The sequence below is a fragment of the Bos indicus genome, chromosome 10 (genome assembly GCF_029378745.1).
Source record: "Bos indicus isolate NIAB-ARS_2022 breed Sahiwal x Tharparkar chromosome 10, NIAB-ARS_B.indTharparkar_mat_pri_1.0, whole genome shotgun sequence".
NCBI lineage: Eukaryota > Metazoa > Chordata > Mammalia > Artiodactyla > Bovidae > Bos > Bos indicus.
This window is the reverse complement of record NC_091769.1, coordinates 85,758,348-85,771,289: the sequence shown is the minus strand read 5'-3', so window position 1 is coordinate 85,771,289 and position 12,942 is coordinate 85,758,348. Positions and strand designations below refer to the sequence as shown.

Here is a 12,942-nt window from a genome sequence, read left to right as displayed (position 1 = left end):
TTTTTTTTGAATGGCAAGAGACCTCTTTTTATTCTTACATATAGGGTTTTGTGAACTCTTCCGTATGCGACTCCCCCCACCCGCCCTGACACCATCATCCCCAGCACATCCTTGCTGGCATTCTGATAGGGATAAAGCAGTGGGCAGGGGCCACTGGTGTTCCCTGTCCACTGATTTGGAAGAAGTCTCTCTGAGAAGTATCTGGCTAAGCAGGAGGAGAGTCTGATTGTTTGTAGTGAAATGAAATGTTGATTTTGAAATGTTCTCTACTTGTAAAGTGAAAACCTGATCTCAGATATTTGGAAATGGTAGTAAGACCTGAGTATTAAGGTTATGAGACATCTTTGTGAAATTGTGACAACAATGTCACACTTTGTGAAAGTGTGACAACAATATTTTAAATTTGCCTGTTTTTAGGTGGAATTGATGTTTTCTATTTGATTTCAGTCCTGACTAAATTATCCTTGTTTAGAGAGGAAAAGGGCTATCCTGGAAAATACGGATGGGGACAGGTATTTGAAATACAATACCCAAACAGAACCTCTTAGTCATTCATTTCATTTTCTGTGTGTTGGTCCTCCAGCAATTCTCAGTGAAGGAGTTCTACCTGAAAATCATTCCCTGGCGCCTTTACACCTTCCGGGTATGCCCTGGAACCAAAGTAAGTTAAACCTTACATCCGGTTCATGTAGAACAGGCTTCAGCCTCCCAACATCTCAACCTTTTATTTTTTCCCAGAAGGGCTTTTGGTGTTTCTGGAAATTCTCATTGTGCACACAGGATTCATTGCCAAATAAAGAAGCAGATGCTACCTCCTTATGAAGGCAATAGTTGTAGGAGGACACATGCCTACAGAAACAGTAGTTAGTAGAAGTCAAAATACTTCAACAATTCTCTCCTGCCCCTAAGACTAAGCTAATGGAGAGAGTATTGGAGCTCTGACCTGAACTTGGCTTCCTAATGTGCCAAAACTAACTGTTTCAGCACCAGTGGTCTCATCTATTAAAAAAAATTTTTTTTTTTTTTTTAAATTTCTGAGCTTTTGAAATCTACTGGCAAATCATTTTCTTCCAGCCAGTTTGCCCAACCTATTCAGGTATTCATTTGCTGTTTTACATATCCTTACAGCTTTCACACTTCTTATATTTTATGTTTGAAAGTCTGTAGTATTACCTGTGATCCTTACTTACCTTGCCTGTGATCCTTACAGGTGGTCTCTATGACTCAGTTTAAAATAAAATCTGAATCATAGAGCATGCTCCGTCACTCAGTTGTGTCTGACTCTTTGTGACCCCACGGACTCTAGCCCATCAGGCTCCTCTGTCCATGAACTTTTCCAGGCAAGAATACTGGAGTGGGCTGCCATTTCCTTCTCCAGGGGATCATCCCAGGCCAGGGATCGAGCCCCCATCTTTTGTATCTCCTGCATTGGCAGGCGGGTTCTTTACCACTGGCACAGTGGTAGAGGACAAAGTCTCAAAATGGAATCAATGCCTGGAGGTTCCGGGGATGAAACCCAGGCCTCATACATGCAATGCATGTGCTCTACCGCTGAGCTGCACCCCCCCACCTGAAGTGAAAAATAAGGAAATGTACTCCTGGTAGGTACTTACTTGGATAAAATAGGCTTAACTTGTTTTTGTTGGTTGGTGCAGAAGGGTAGGGATGTGAAGGATTTTTGGTGGATTTGAGGGCTTCACAGAGTAATTCTTTTTTTTTTTTCCTTTTGTTAGTTTTCATACCTTGGCCCTGACCCTGTCCATAAGCTGCTCACCCTTGTGGTGGATGACGGCATTCAGCCTCCTGTGGAGCTCAGCTGTAAGGAGAGGAACATCTTAGCGGCCACGTTTATTCGCTCGCTCCACAAGAACATAGGTGAGGTTGGACAGGGAGTCTGATGGGGAAGGCAGTGACCCCAGATACGCTGAGTACATGAGGATGTAGGGGTGGCCTACACAGGGGACTTGTAAGGATTCTGTAATCATGATGGATCTTGCTGCTTCTCAGGAGGCTCCGAGACCTTTCAGGACAAGGTGAATTTTTTCCATCGAGAGCTTCGGCAGGTACATATGAAAAGACCACATTCTAAAGTCACCCTGAAGGTCAGCAGACATGCCTTGTTGGAATCGGTGAGTAAAGTTTCTTTCATGTCAGCAGTTGAACAGTTACCAAAAATTTCCAGCTAGAAACCTCTGTGCTATTTGGTTATATCCTGCAGGTTATTGTTTTTATGAAACACACATCTTTGTCTTCTTTAAACATGTTAAGCGCTGTCCCTTGTGTTTGGCTATACTGAATTTGGGGCAGATTTGTTGGAGGTATGTTAATTGAGGGGAGAGACTAGTTGACACATTGGCTGTAAAATCTGTTCTTGACTAGTTCCCGAACAATCTCATGGACTTCCTATGGAAGGCAGGTATTAAGTTGTTGCAGAAGAAAGTTCCTGTTCTTGAATCCCAGGGTTAAGAAGAGCTCTTACGGGATTAAAAGGAAATGATTTTTGTTGTCACTCTGGTCTGATGGAAAAGGAACACCTGATGTGTTTCTGTCTCCACTGCACAGACACTGGCATAGTTCTCACATTCCTTGACAATGAGAAGGCTTTGGTCCCTGTCCAGAAAGTGTTTGTGATGTTTGGCTCTGGCAGGTGTGACTGGAAACCCCTTTTCTCAGCCACTTTCTCCTTGTGGCATGGCTCCCTGTCTGAACCTAGCCTTGTGGGTTAAGATGTCTAGTGGGTAGACTGTACTTTACTGAAAACCAAGACTCCTTGGTTCTCTTGCTGACAGCTTACTGATTTGAGCCATTTTTATTTCAAGTTTTCTCATTAATAAAATGAGGACTGTTAAGAAATAAAGTTTCAACTTTCCAGTCAGGCAATGGTATAAATATGAATTTGATTTTTTTTATCTTAAATTTCTTCTGGAGATATGTGCATTTTAAATTTAAGATGGTATTGTTAAAGCTTATTTTTGAGTAACATATTGCTTCCAAATACTTCTGACTATTAAATGGACAGTGGTAATGTTCTTGTGTTTTTGTCTTTAACACCCAAGAGGCACTGGCCAGTGTTCTGACAATTTCTTTTCTTTTACTGCTTTTCAGTCTCTGAAAGCCACTCGGAATTTTTCCATCTCAGATTGGAGCAAGAACTTTGAAGTGGTTTTTCAGGATGAAGAAGGTCAGTTTTGAAATTTCCCACTCATCTTTTTTAACTCTCCTTCCCACTCCTCCCTGTCTCCTTACACGACATCCACAGAAACTGAAAACAACCCTCCTACACATGCTTGCCACCCCTGCTCCAGCTTCTTTTTCCCAGGGAAAAAGAAGTCATGAGTCAAGACCAAAAGGGTGGTGTTTACTGGCTAGATGGCTTGGTTGAGCTTGTAGAACACAGACGGACAAGGATTTGGAAGGTGAGCTCTTATGAGTTTGAAGCAGAAGGGCAGAGTAACCTTTGTAGTACCAAGAGAAGCAGCAGTTCCTGGGATCTCTGATCTGTGTTTCCACGCTAGAGCGCATCAGCTTAGTGATTAGAATACCTTTAATCCTACAGAATGAGGTGGGATTTCAAAAAAAAAAATGTCCACAGTTAAGGTGGGTTGGAATATTGGACACCAAGGTGGTGGAATGGAGGGAGGAAGGATCAGGGAGTATAAAATGATGAATAAATGAACAAAAATGATAAAAGGTGATAAGCCAGCATCACTTTTGATTTTTATTGTACTTTCCAGCTCTGGACTGGGGAGGGCCTCGTCGGGAATGGTTTGAGTTAATCTGCAAAGCACTATTTGACACCACCAATCAGCTGTTCACCCGATTCAGTGACACCAACCAAGCATTAGTGAGTCTGTGACTTCCCCGGGGGTGGGAGCAAAGTGTGGATTGTGTTAGGATGGAGAGACTAGTAAGAATTTGAACTAATCAGATTACCTCCCCCCTCTTTGTCTTCCTTATTTCATCTCTAAGAGAAAATGCAGACAGATGAATAAAAAGCATTATAGTGCAGAGGCTGTTCTACTCCTTAGTATTTTAATAATTAAGCCACTTTCAGAACATCCCTGAAGCAATTGAACTCTGTACAAGGTCTTTGACTAGGGGAGTAGGGAAGTAGACTCTGGCTGAAAGAGGTTCTGGTTTAGGGAAGAGGCATTATATCATCCACTGATTGACTTCTGTTTGTAGCCAGTGACCACAAAATCAGTAGAAGATTCTTCAGTTTATCGTAAGTCCATATTTGTCCTTTATCCTCCAGTCACTTTGAATTACTCGGTGGTGGCTACCAAACAATGCCATTTGGATGGGCTCCTTGATCCTAACACTGAAATTCTTGCTCCCTTGGGATAGAGTTGTGGAGGGAGAATCTTTCCAGAACTAGGCTTGAAGAAAAACGATCCAGGACCTTTTATCTCTCTTTGACAGGTGCACCCTAACCCTAATCGCCCCACTCATCTGCGCCTAAAGATGTATGAGTTTGCAGGGCGCCTGGTGGGCAAGTGTCTCTATGAGTCCGCTCTAGGAGGAGCCTACAAGCAGTTGGTCCGAGCTCGCTTCACCCGTTCTTTCTTGGCCCAAATCATAGGACTACGTATGCATTACAAGGTAAGGTCTTAGATATGTGTTTCCTGCTAAGTCCCCTGGCCATTAACTCTGGAATCTCTCCAACCTCTGTTTATTATTTTTGAGGTTTGAAGGGGTAAGTGGTTCCAGGCAGTTACAAATTTTATTTCTGGGTGAGAGTGGTCATGTGTTCTGTGTCTTTTTGTCTCCTCAGTACTTTGAAACAGATGACCCAGAATTCTACAAATCTAAAGTTTGTTTCATCCTCAACAATGACATGAGTGAGATGGAGCTGGTTTTCGCAGAAGAGAAATATAATAAATCAGGTCAATTGGATAAGGTGAGACAGAGAACTGAAGCCTGTGGGTCCCATTTCTCAGCCTCCTCTGTATCAGGGCTGTCTAGTAGAGCTTTCGCAATGATGGAAGTGTTCTCTGTTTGTACTTTCGAACACCCAAAATGTGTCTGGTATGACCAAATACCTGAATTTCTAAATTAACTGCCTGTGACTAGTGACAGCCGTATCGGACAGTGCAGCTTTGCGACACTATATCCCACATTGTATGGCCTTGGCCTGTTTAAATGGAACCGGAGACACATATACCATCCATCCCCCTCATCCCTCCTTTCCAGTAGAAAAAGAACGAAGTGATAGTGAAGTGTCACTGCACTTTGGAAGGGATGACAGTGTCTGTCTCAACATTAGGGGCAGGGAGGTAATTGACTTCCATTTTAACACTGTGCCTGTTTATTTTTAAGGTTTTTATTAGAAAACGGCCAAAAGTATTTCTGATGCACATGTGATTTTGTTTGCATTCTGGGGTTAAATAATATCAAATGATCATGACAAACCTGACGTTGCAGTTATAAATAATTGAAACCAAAATAGCAATGACTGAAAGTTTGTGATCACTGATAGCACTGAACTGATAATCAGATACCCTTGTGAGCCCTGGGAGGGTCTTAGCTGCTGGCCTTCACGCCTGTGTGGGTGGAGCCCGTTTTCTTGACCCAGCACTGCAAGGCATCTCGAGTCAATAGAAGACTGAATTAGGATCTGCAGGCCTAGGGGAGTACTGATTTTATTTGGATTTGATATGAATACTAAATCTTAGTCATTTACTACTTAGGCTAATAGTTAGAAGTGTTTGCTACTGCTGCTGCTGCTAAGTCGCTTCAGTTGTGTCCGACTCTGTGCGACCCCATAGACGGCAGCCCACCAGGCTCCCCCATCCCTGGGATTCTCCAGGCAAGAACACTGGAGTGGGCTGCCATTTCCTTCTCCAATGCATGAAAGTGAAAAGTGAAAGTGAAGTCGCTCAGTCGTGTCCGACTCCTAGCGACCCCATGGACTGCAGCCTACCAGGCTCCTCCATCCATGGGATTTTCCAGGCAAGAGTACTGGAGTGGGGGGCCATAGAAGTGCTTACACACGTAAAATAAAAATAACCAGAACTGTGCACAATAATAGAAAAAGTCTTACATGTTTAGATCCATTGAGAATCTTTGCTCTGGACCAAAGTTCTGTCCCTCCCATGCCACGGTCAGGACCTTAAAATCTGATTTTGTAACTAAATGGAGGCCTTCACTCACCTGTGAAGACAGTCTTGCTCGTTGGGCACAGGTTTTCCAGGGTGGCTTTAAACTGTGTTTCAGGGCTTCCTCAAAGCTCCCTTAGGAGTTGCTTATCAGAGGAGGGTGCCAGTTCTATTTGAAAATCATACAGTTCAGCCTTTTCTTCGCAGATAGAAAAACCGGGAGTCCAAATAGCTAAGTGACTGAAACCCCATAGCAAGTTAGTCTCCAAGTATCAAGCCATGGCTTTTTCTATTGCCTCACGTTAGAAACAGAAGAATGTAGGGAAACATCTGTACACGTCTTGGAATTTCTGAGATTATGCTTCTTTACTACTTTTCTGGCTTTATAGAGCCTCAGTTGTCTCAAGGGTTTAAGAGAAGAGGTCAGTAATGGTTTAATTTTGGACCAGAGGAATGTTAAAGTGCTGCTAACAAGGGAACATACATATCTTCCTGTTGCATCGCCACTATTTGACCAGGTCGGAGAAAACTCCCTGAGAGACCCGCTTCAGAAACAGTAGTGAGTAGAATACAGCAATAGTGGTAGGAACCCTGAAGTTTAGTTACTGAGTAAAACCAAGTGTGTTGAAAACCTGAATGCAGAGCAGGAACGTGTGACAGCGGTGCAGTTCAGTAATGTGCTGTTTGTGGGACATGCCGGGTAGCTGTCGTCTTTTAAACTCCCATCCACACGCTCTCCCTGTCTTTTGCTTCTTCTTTCAGGTTGTAGAACTTATGACAGGTGGAGCTCAAACTCCCGTCACCAATGCGAATAAAATCTTCTATTTAAATTTGCTGGCCCAGTATCGACTGGCCAGCCAAGTGAAAGAGGAGGTGGAACATTTCCTAAAAGGTGGGATTCTGTTGACTCTTGGCTTTGAGGTGTAAATACCTGTATCACATGGTGTGGATATAGCTTTCACTTGGGTATTTTGTTTCAGGCCTGAATGAGTTAGTCCCTGAAAACCTCTTGGCTATTTTTGATGAGAATGAGCTTGAGGTAAGTGCTTACAATTGGAACCCCCTGTCCCTGGCTTGCTGTTTTATTACGCCCACAGGAACCAGCGTCCTGCGCCTTCTGCTAGGAGATGCGGCAGGAAAGCCCTTTGGGACTTGGTTTCACTTTTGTTACTCTTCATGCATTGACCCTTTCTCCAGCTTTAAAAAAATTCGAATGTGGAATAACTATTGATGAATAGTAATAATGACTATTTACTCATCAAATATTATTGGTACTGGTTGAGTAGTAAGGAATGTTGGTATCTTGTACAGTCTTTGTAACTCCTGTGACCTTTTAAGTTGATTTAAGGCGTTAGAAGCATTTATTTGTTCAGAGACTATTTATATCGAGTGCCTCCTATATGGCATGTGCTTTTGAGGAACTGGGGGGCTCATGGAGCCACATTCTAGTGAAGGAGACAATCCAAAGGATGTGAGGCCTGTCATAGCTTAGGGTGACAACACTACAGAGTTAATATATTCTTCCTTTAGATCCTGTGACAACCGGAATGCACTGTAAGATGGTAAATACCTTGCTATAATGAGCAGACTTGAAGTTCCATGAACTTCGGGTGTAGGCCAAAAGTAAAACCGGTTTGTTTTTACTTGCTGCTCACATGATACATGTAACGAAAGTTATTAGCTTTAACGTCCTATAGCCTTTATTAAAGTTTCTCTAAACTGTTTGCTACAGTGAGGAAGTTCTTTAAAATTGGGGAGACACGGGACTTCCTTGGTGGTCTGGTGGTTACGACTCTACGCTCCCAAGGCAGGCGGCATGGATATGATCCCTGGTTGGGGATCTAAGATCCCACATGGAGGCGGTGAAGTATGCCCCCTCCCCCTCTACCCCCCAAAAAAGGAAACAGGAGTTTCAGGTGGTCTTGCACCATTTTTATTCTTATTAACTGAACTGGCTTTGAGAACAAGAATCAACGTCTTTTTCAGCACATTTTGTACCTTTAGGTATAAAATCCAAATAATGCAGTCCTGAAGTTTCCAGCAGACCCGTTACCTAGTGCCAGCATTTTCCGGGCTGAGAAACAGCTACTGGTGGATTTTATCCTGAAGCAAAATGTTTGTTAACAATTGGTAAAGTGTGTAGGAGGAAGGCGCAGCCTCTCAGGATTGCTCCCCTTCCTGCTCTTAGTTACTTGTTAGCAAGTTCTTTTTGAAGAAACCAAGCTTCTCAGGCTTCATTTGGGCTTCTCTTGTCTCTTGATTAGGACTGCCTTTACAGCTATTGGATGAGTACTCACAGTCTGCTAAGTAACTTGCTGGATCCTGAACCAAATTAAGACATCAACAAGAAGTTTAGTGCTCTGATGTCATTAATGTTCTCATTTTTTGGCATTCTTTTTCATTTATCTGATCAAGTAGAGGTGGAGCTAAAGGGACAGTAGTAAAAGTTCAGTCCATAAAAGAAAGGGTGGATTTGGGGGAAAGGAAGGGCCACCTAACAAATTTGTAAATGGGGCTGGGGTCTTCATTGAAGGGGAAGGGCCCACTTTCCCCCTGGTATTCCCAGGCCACATCCAGAGCAGTCAGTAAACACTTGCTTCCCTTTTTGACCTTGGTTTCATCAAAACAATATATATAGCAGCAACTCTTAATGAGGGGTGCCCATCAGAAACACCTGGGAGACTTTTTCAACGTTTGTAACCTGTCCCTAGAGATTCTGATTCACTAGGTCTGGGGTAAGGCCACAGGCATCTATCTATCTCTATATTTTAAAGCTCTGTGAGTTTTACTGCACTGGTTAGGAACCATTGACCTATTAATAATTGATTTTCCTAAAATAGTATTCTTGGATTATGACCTCACCATGCATCTTTTTATTGATGTTTCTGTATTCCGCATTTTTCATGTTAACATATTTTGACCTTATGATGGGACTTCACCCCTCTGACTGTCCCAGTAAACACCTGACTGTCTTCTCCAGCTGCTGATGTGTGGGACTGGGGACATCAGTGTGTCTGACTTCAAAGCCCACGCAGTGGTCATTGGTGGCTCGTGGCATTTCAGAGAAAAGGTAAGTGAGCCAAAATTCTTTCAGTTGAATTTGTACCATATTATACAGAAGAAGTTTCAGAGGGAAAAAGCTGAGAAGCAGACATGTCAACTGGGAAAAAGCAATACATGGCGGGGAATGGCAGATGGTCATCCAGACAGATGGGAACCCTCGTCCTTAAGGGCTATTCATGCTGCATCCACAGAGGCAATAATGTTGAAAAGGCGGAGAGAGAGAACCGAGCAGTCAGGGACCGCCCTGCTGGCTGGGTGTCCGCATCACTCCCTTTTAAGTTGATTCTAGCTGCGTGCAAATAACCAGGGCCTCCCCTCCCACTTCAGAACATCCGTTCCTTTCCCCAGGGATCAGATCCGCAGCAACACCTGGGTGTGACCCCAGCCTCGTGCTCTTCCCACAGGTCATGAGGTGGTTTTGGACCGTGGTTTCCAGTCTGACGCAGGAAGAGTTGGCTCGGCTACTGCAGTTCACCACAGGCTCCTCTCAGCTGCCACCCGGAGGCTTTGCTGCCCTCTGTCCCTCCTTCCAGATTATCGCGGCCCCGACCCACAGCACGCTCCCAACTGCACACACGTGGTGGGTATCTGACAGCCCGGCACAGGCTGTCACAGAGGGTTATCTTTGCAGCCCTCGCTGGTATGGTCTGCTCGTGTGAGTTAATCACTCCCCTCCCCTCGGCCTTGCAGTTTCAACCAGCTGTGCCTCCCTACGTATGACTCCTACGAAGAGGTGCACAGGATGCTGCAGCTGGCCATCAGTGAGGGCTGCGAGGGCTTCGGCATGTTCTGACCACTCTCCCTGCCATCTGCTTGGCTCCCGTGGCTTCCCGGAGCCTCCAGGCGGCGCGCGCCACAGACGCGACCGCTGACCCTGACACAGAACCATCAGCCAGAAGCTGCGGTGTGCACCCCCGCAGTGTGTGGAGGAGTCGGTCACCCCCCAGCTTTGTCCTTCCCTCGCCCCCTCCCTTACCCCCAAGAGCCCCCTTTGGCAAGCCCCTACCCTGAGCAGCTCGCTCAGTCGCAGAGGAGGGTGGGGCCTGCTGCGCTCGCCCTCGGTTCTCAGAGGAGCTCAGTGGTGGGAGCTGCCCCAGCCGCTGAGGGGAGGCGACACGGAGGCTCAGCCTTTCTGGGAGCGCTGCGATCCTCGCCTCGCCCAGCCTCCTCTGCCAACGCTCCGCAGGGGTTCCCTCCGTGTCCCCTTGACCCGGGGTCTGTGAGTCCCTCATGGGGACAGGTGACTGCGTCTGCTCGCCAGGAGAAGAACAGACGGGAGGTGGCCCACAGCGACAGACAGCCTTGAGTTTTGTCTGTCTGCACAACGGCCGGTGCAGGCACGGGACTAGCTCGCGTGGTTACTGATAGCACCGAAGGGTCCTTTTTTCTTTGGCGTCAGAACTGGAAAATGAGCTTTTCCATGCAAGCGTTTCTGGAAATGATCATATCGTTCATAAAGAAGAACTCCCTAGTAAGCTTTTTTCTTTTTGAGTATAATAAACCTGTGAGACAGACCTAAGAATGTGAAAGCTTAGCTGGGCTGCGGCTTCCAGTGCTGAAGGCGATGCTCCTTTAGGGTTGTGGGGCATTTCTTGGCATGTGACTGGCTTGAAGACTACTGATGCTTGTCCCTGAGTTTGTTCTTTACACTGAGATGTGGCTGGCCCTGGCTCCTTACCTCCAACTTGTGCTGTCTGCTAAGAGCTGGGCGTTCTTTAGGTTTCCACTGAAGAAAATTTTGGAGCAAGAAATTAGGACAGTTCAATAGCATGCCACTGGTCCCTGGTTCTCTCTGCTTGGTGTTCCCTGGCAGCACTAAGACAAGGGAGAAGGGATCAGTAATTTAATTGCTTCTCAGAGGTCCTTAGGGTCAGGACACAAGGGACACACATCGAGGAGCTGTGTCAGATGATAAACGCCTTGCTGTCCCAGTGACTTCCTGTCACTCCCTCAGTTACCAGCAAGGGCACCTCAGGAGGGAGGAAGACAACCAGGTTCACTGTGGCGTGACTGAAGAGAGCCTGCAGCTGTTTCTTGGAAGATGGCGACAACATTTTCCATTAACGATTTGAATGAAGACATTTTCAAGACTCAGAATCTCATCGATTTCCGAAGTTTCTGTTTCTAAGAAGGCTTTGCTGCAAGCGACCATTCCCAATGGGGCATTCGACTCTGAGAATATTAACAAGCCATCTTTATAGCCAAAACCAGCAAGTACAAAGAGTCCAGAGATGAGGCAGGACTCGAGGCCATGCCTTGGCCTGCCGGAAGCACGTCTGAGCCCTCCTGTTCCCAGGGATCGTGAGGAACACGCCTTCCTGAGCTGCTACAATTCCTGCCTGACCTCACTCCTTCGCAGTTGTCATCTGTCCTTGGCATGGGTGCTGACCTCACTCACCCTTGGGGTCCAGGGTCCAGCATTGGGGCCCTCTGTGCCCCAGGGTCCTCCACGCCACACGGTCACTGCTCTCCTCAGGGACCAGGACAAGGTGCTGCCCTGTGGGATACGTACGGGCAAGTGTCATCATCCCCCTGGGAAGCACAATGCTGCCCTTTGGGCCCAGAGAGGGATTCCAGCTAGGGGCACGTGGGCTGGCTCTGCTGTCTTTGGCCGTTGTTCCTCTTCCAAATCCTGTGTCCCCCGTCCCCTCCCCCCCTTGCCCCTCCAGAGACTGATGCTGGAGCGTGAGTTGATTTTCTTGGCTCGATCTGTCCTTTCTGAGCTCTAGTCATAGCACTTTTCAGAGCATCCTGGGTACCCTGGTGGCGCAGCTGCAGCCTGCGGTGGTCCTTAGCCCCAGGGTCTTTGTTTCACAAAACCCTTTGGTACTGTTGTGGTTTTGTATTCTTCCAGTGTTCTCTCTCTCTGTCTCTCCTAACTATTCAAAAGTATCTTTGCTCTTTTGCCCTTTCCTTTGACCTTCTGTTCTAATCCTGCTTTGGAATTAGCCGGTGTGGGGAGAGGTACACCATGTCGGAGAGAAGAAAGAGTGCCTGTTACTGGAAGTGTTTCCTATTCACGTTTATTTTGCTCAGTTCTTTTTATTTATGCCCTTGTGGCCCAGGTACTTGGGCAGCCAGCTAACCTCCTGGCTAGTGAAGGAGACCAGGCACAAAGTGAACACCAAGGAAAGTGTTGTGTGTTTCTAGAACTCCAGCAGAGACCAAGCCCTGCTGCAAATTTGTCAGGCCAGACCAAAGGGCCACACAGTTGCTCAGTAGTGTAAATATTTTGTACAGTGAATAAATGAATGTTTAAAAGGACTAAGAAGCAAGTGACTGCTTTATGTGGTGATTCAGGGCTTAAATTGGAGGTGGGGAAGGAAAAGAAAAAATGTAGAAATGTTTTTGCATTTCCCCAGTAACCCTTCAGAAGCAGTCAACTTGAGGTAGAATGGACTCCCGGAGCCCTAGCCCGGTCCAGACCTGCTTTCCTTCTCACCCTTCCCTGATTGCTGTCCGTGGTGCCCGGCAGGGCCTCGGTGCCTCCTTGCACAGAGAGCTAACAGCTGGGACAAGTGCTTGTACTCAGCTCCAGAAGGAGAGACCAGTTTGGCAAAAACAGGATGTCTGTTCTCATCAGTCTTTTACGTGTTAATTCCTTATTGTTTTACTACACAAGAAACTCAGTGTAGAAAATTTGGAAATTTAAAAAAAAAAGTACAAGAAAATAAGATAGTTGCCATCCAGACGGAAGAACACTTTGGTGGGTGGTCTTATTTGCATATGGCACATGTATTTCTCAATGTCCTCTCAACTCTTGACTCTCCCACAAGTGCTT

The 12,942-nt window shown here is 45.9% G+C and overlaps 1 protein-coding gene across 2 annotated transcripts in view; it reads left to right on the top strand.

Annotated features, from left to right (window-relative positions):
- Nucleotides 1-12,432, top strand: part of AREL1 (apoptosis resistant E3 ubiquitin protein ligase 1) — a 44,379-nt gene extending 31,947 nt beyond the window's left edge. For both annotated transcript variants that reach the window (XM_019969239.2, XM_019969236.2), the window contains exons 9-20: nucleotides 584-661; nucleotides 1,734-1,875; nucleotides 2,008-2,129; nucleotides 3,106-3,181; nucleotides 3,735-3,844; nucleotides 4,423-4,602; nucleotides 4,775-4,900; nucleotides 6,861-6,990; nucleotides 7,079-7,137; nucleotides 9,079-9,168; nucleotides 9,566-9,741; nucleotides 9,852-12,432. In XM_019969239.2, the coding sequence (XP_019824798.1) occupies nucleotides 584-661; nucleotides 1,734-1,875; nucleotides 2,008-2,129; nucleotides 3,106-3,181; nucleotides 3,735-3,844; nucleotides 4,423-4,602; nucleotides 4,775-4,900; nucleotides 6,861-6,990; nucleotides 7,079-7,137; nucleotides 9,079-9,168; nucleotides 9,566-9,741; nucleotides 9,852-9,954 (1,392 nt within the window). In that variant the 3' untranslated portion in view covers nucleotides 9,955-12,432. The remainder of the gene's footprint in view (nucleotides 1-583; nucleotides 662-1,733; nucleotides 1,876-2,007; nucleotides 2,130-3,105; nucleotides 3,182-3,734; nucleotides 3,845-4,422; nucleotides 4,603-4,774; nucleotides 4,901-6,860; nucleotides 6,991-7,078; nucleotides 7,138-9,078; nucleotides 9,169-9,565; nucleotides 9,742-9,851) is intronic.
- Nucleotides 12,433-12,942: the final 510 nt, after the last annotated feature.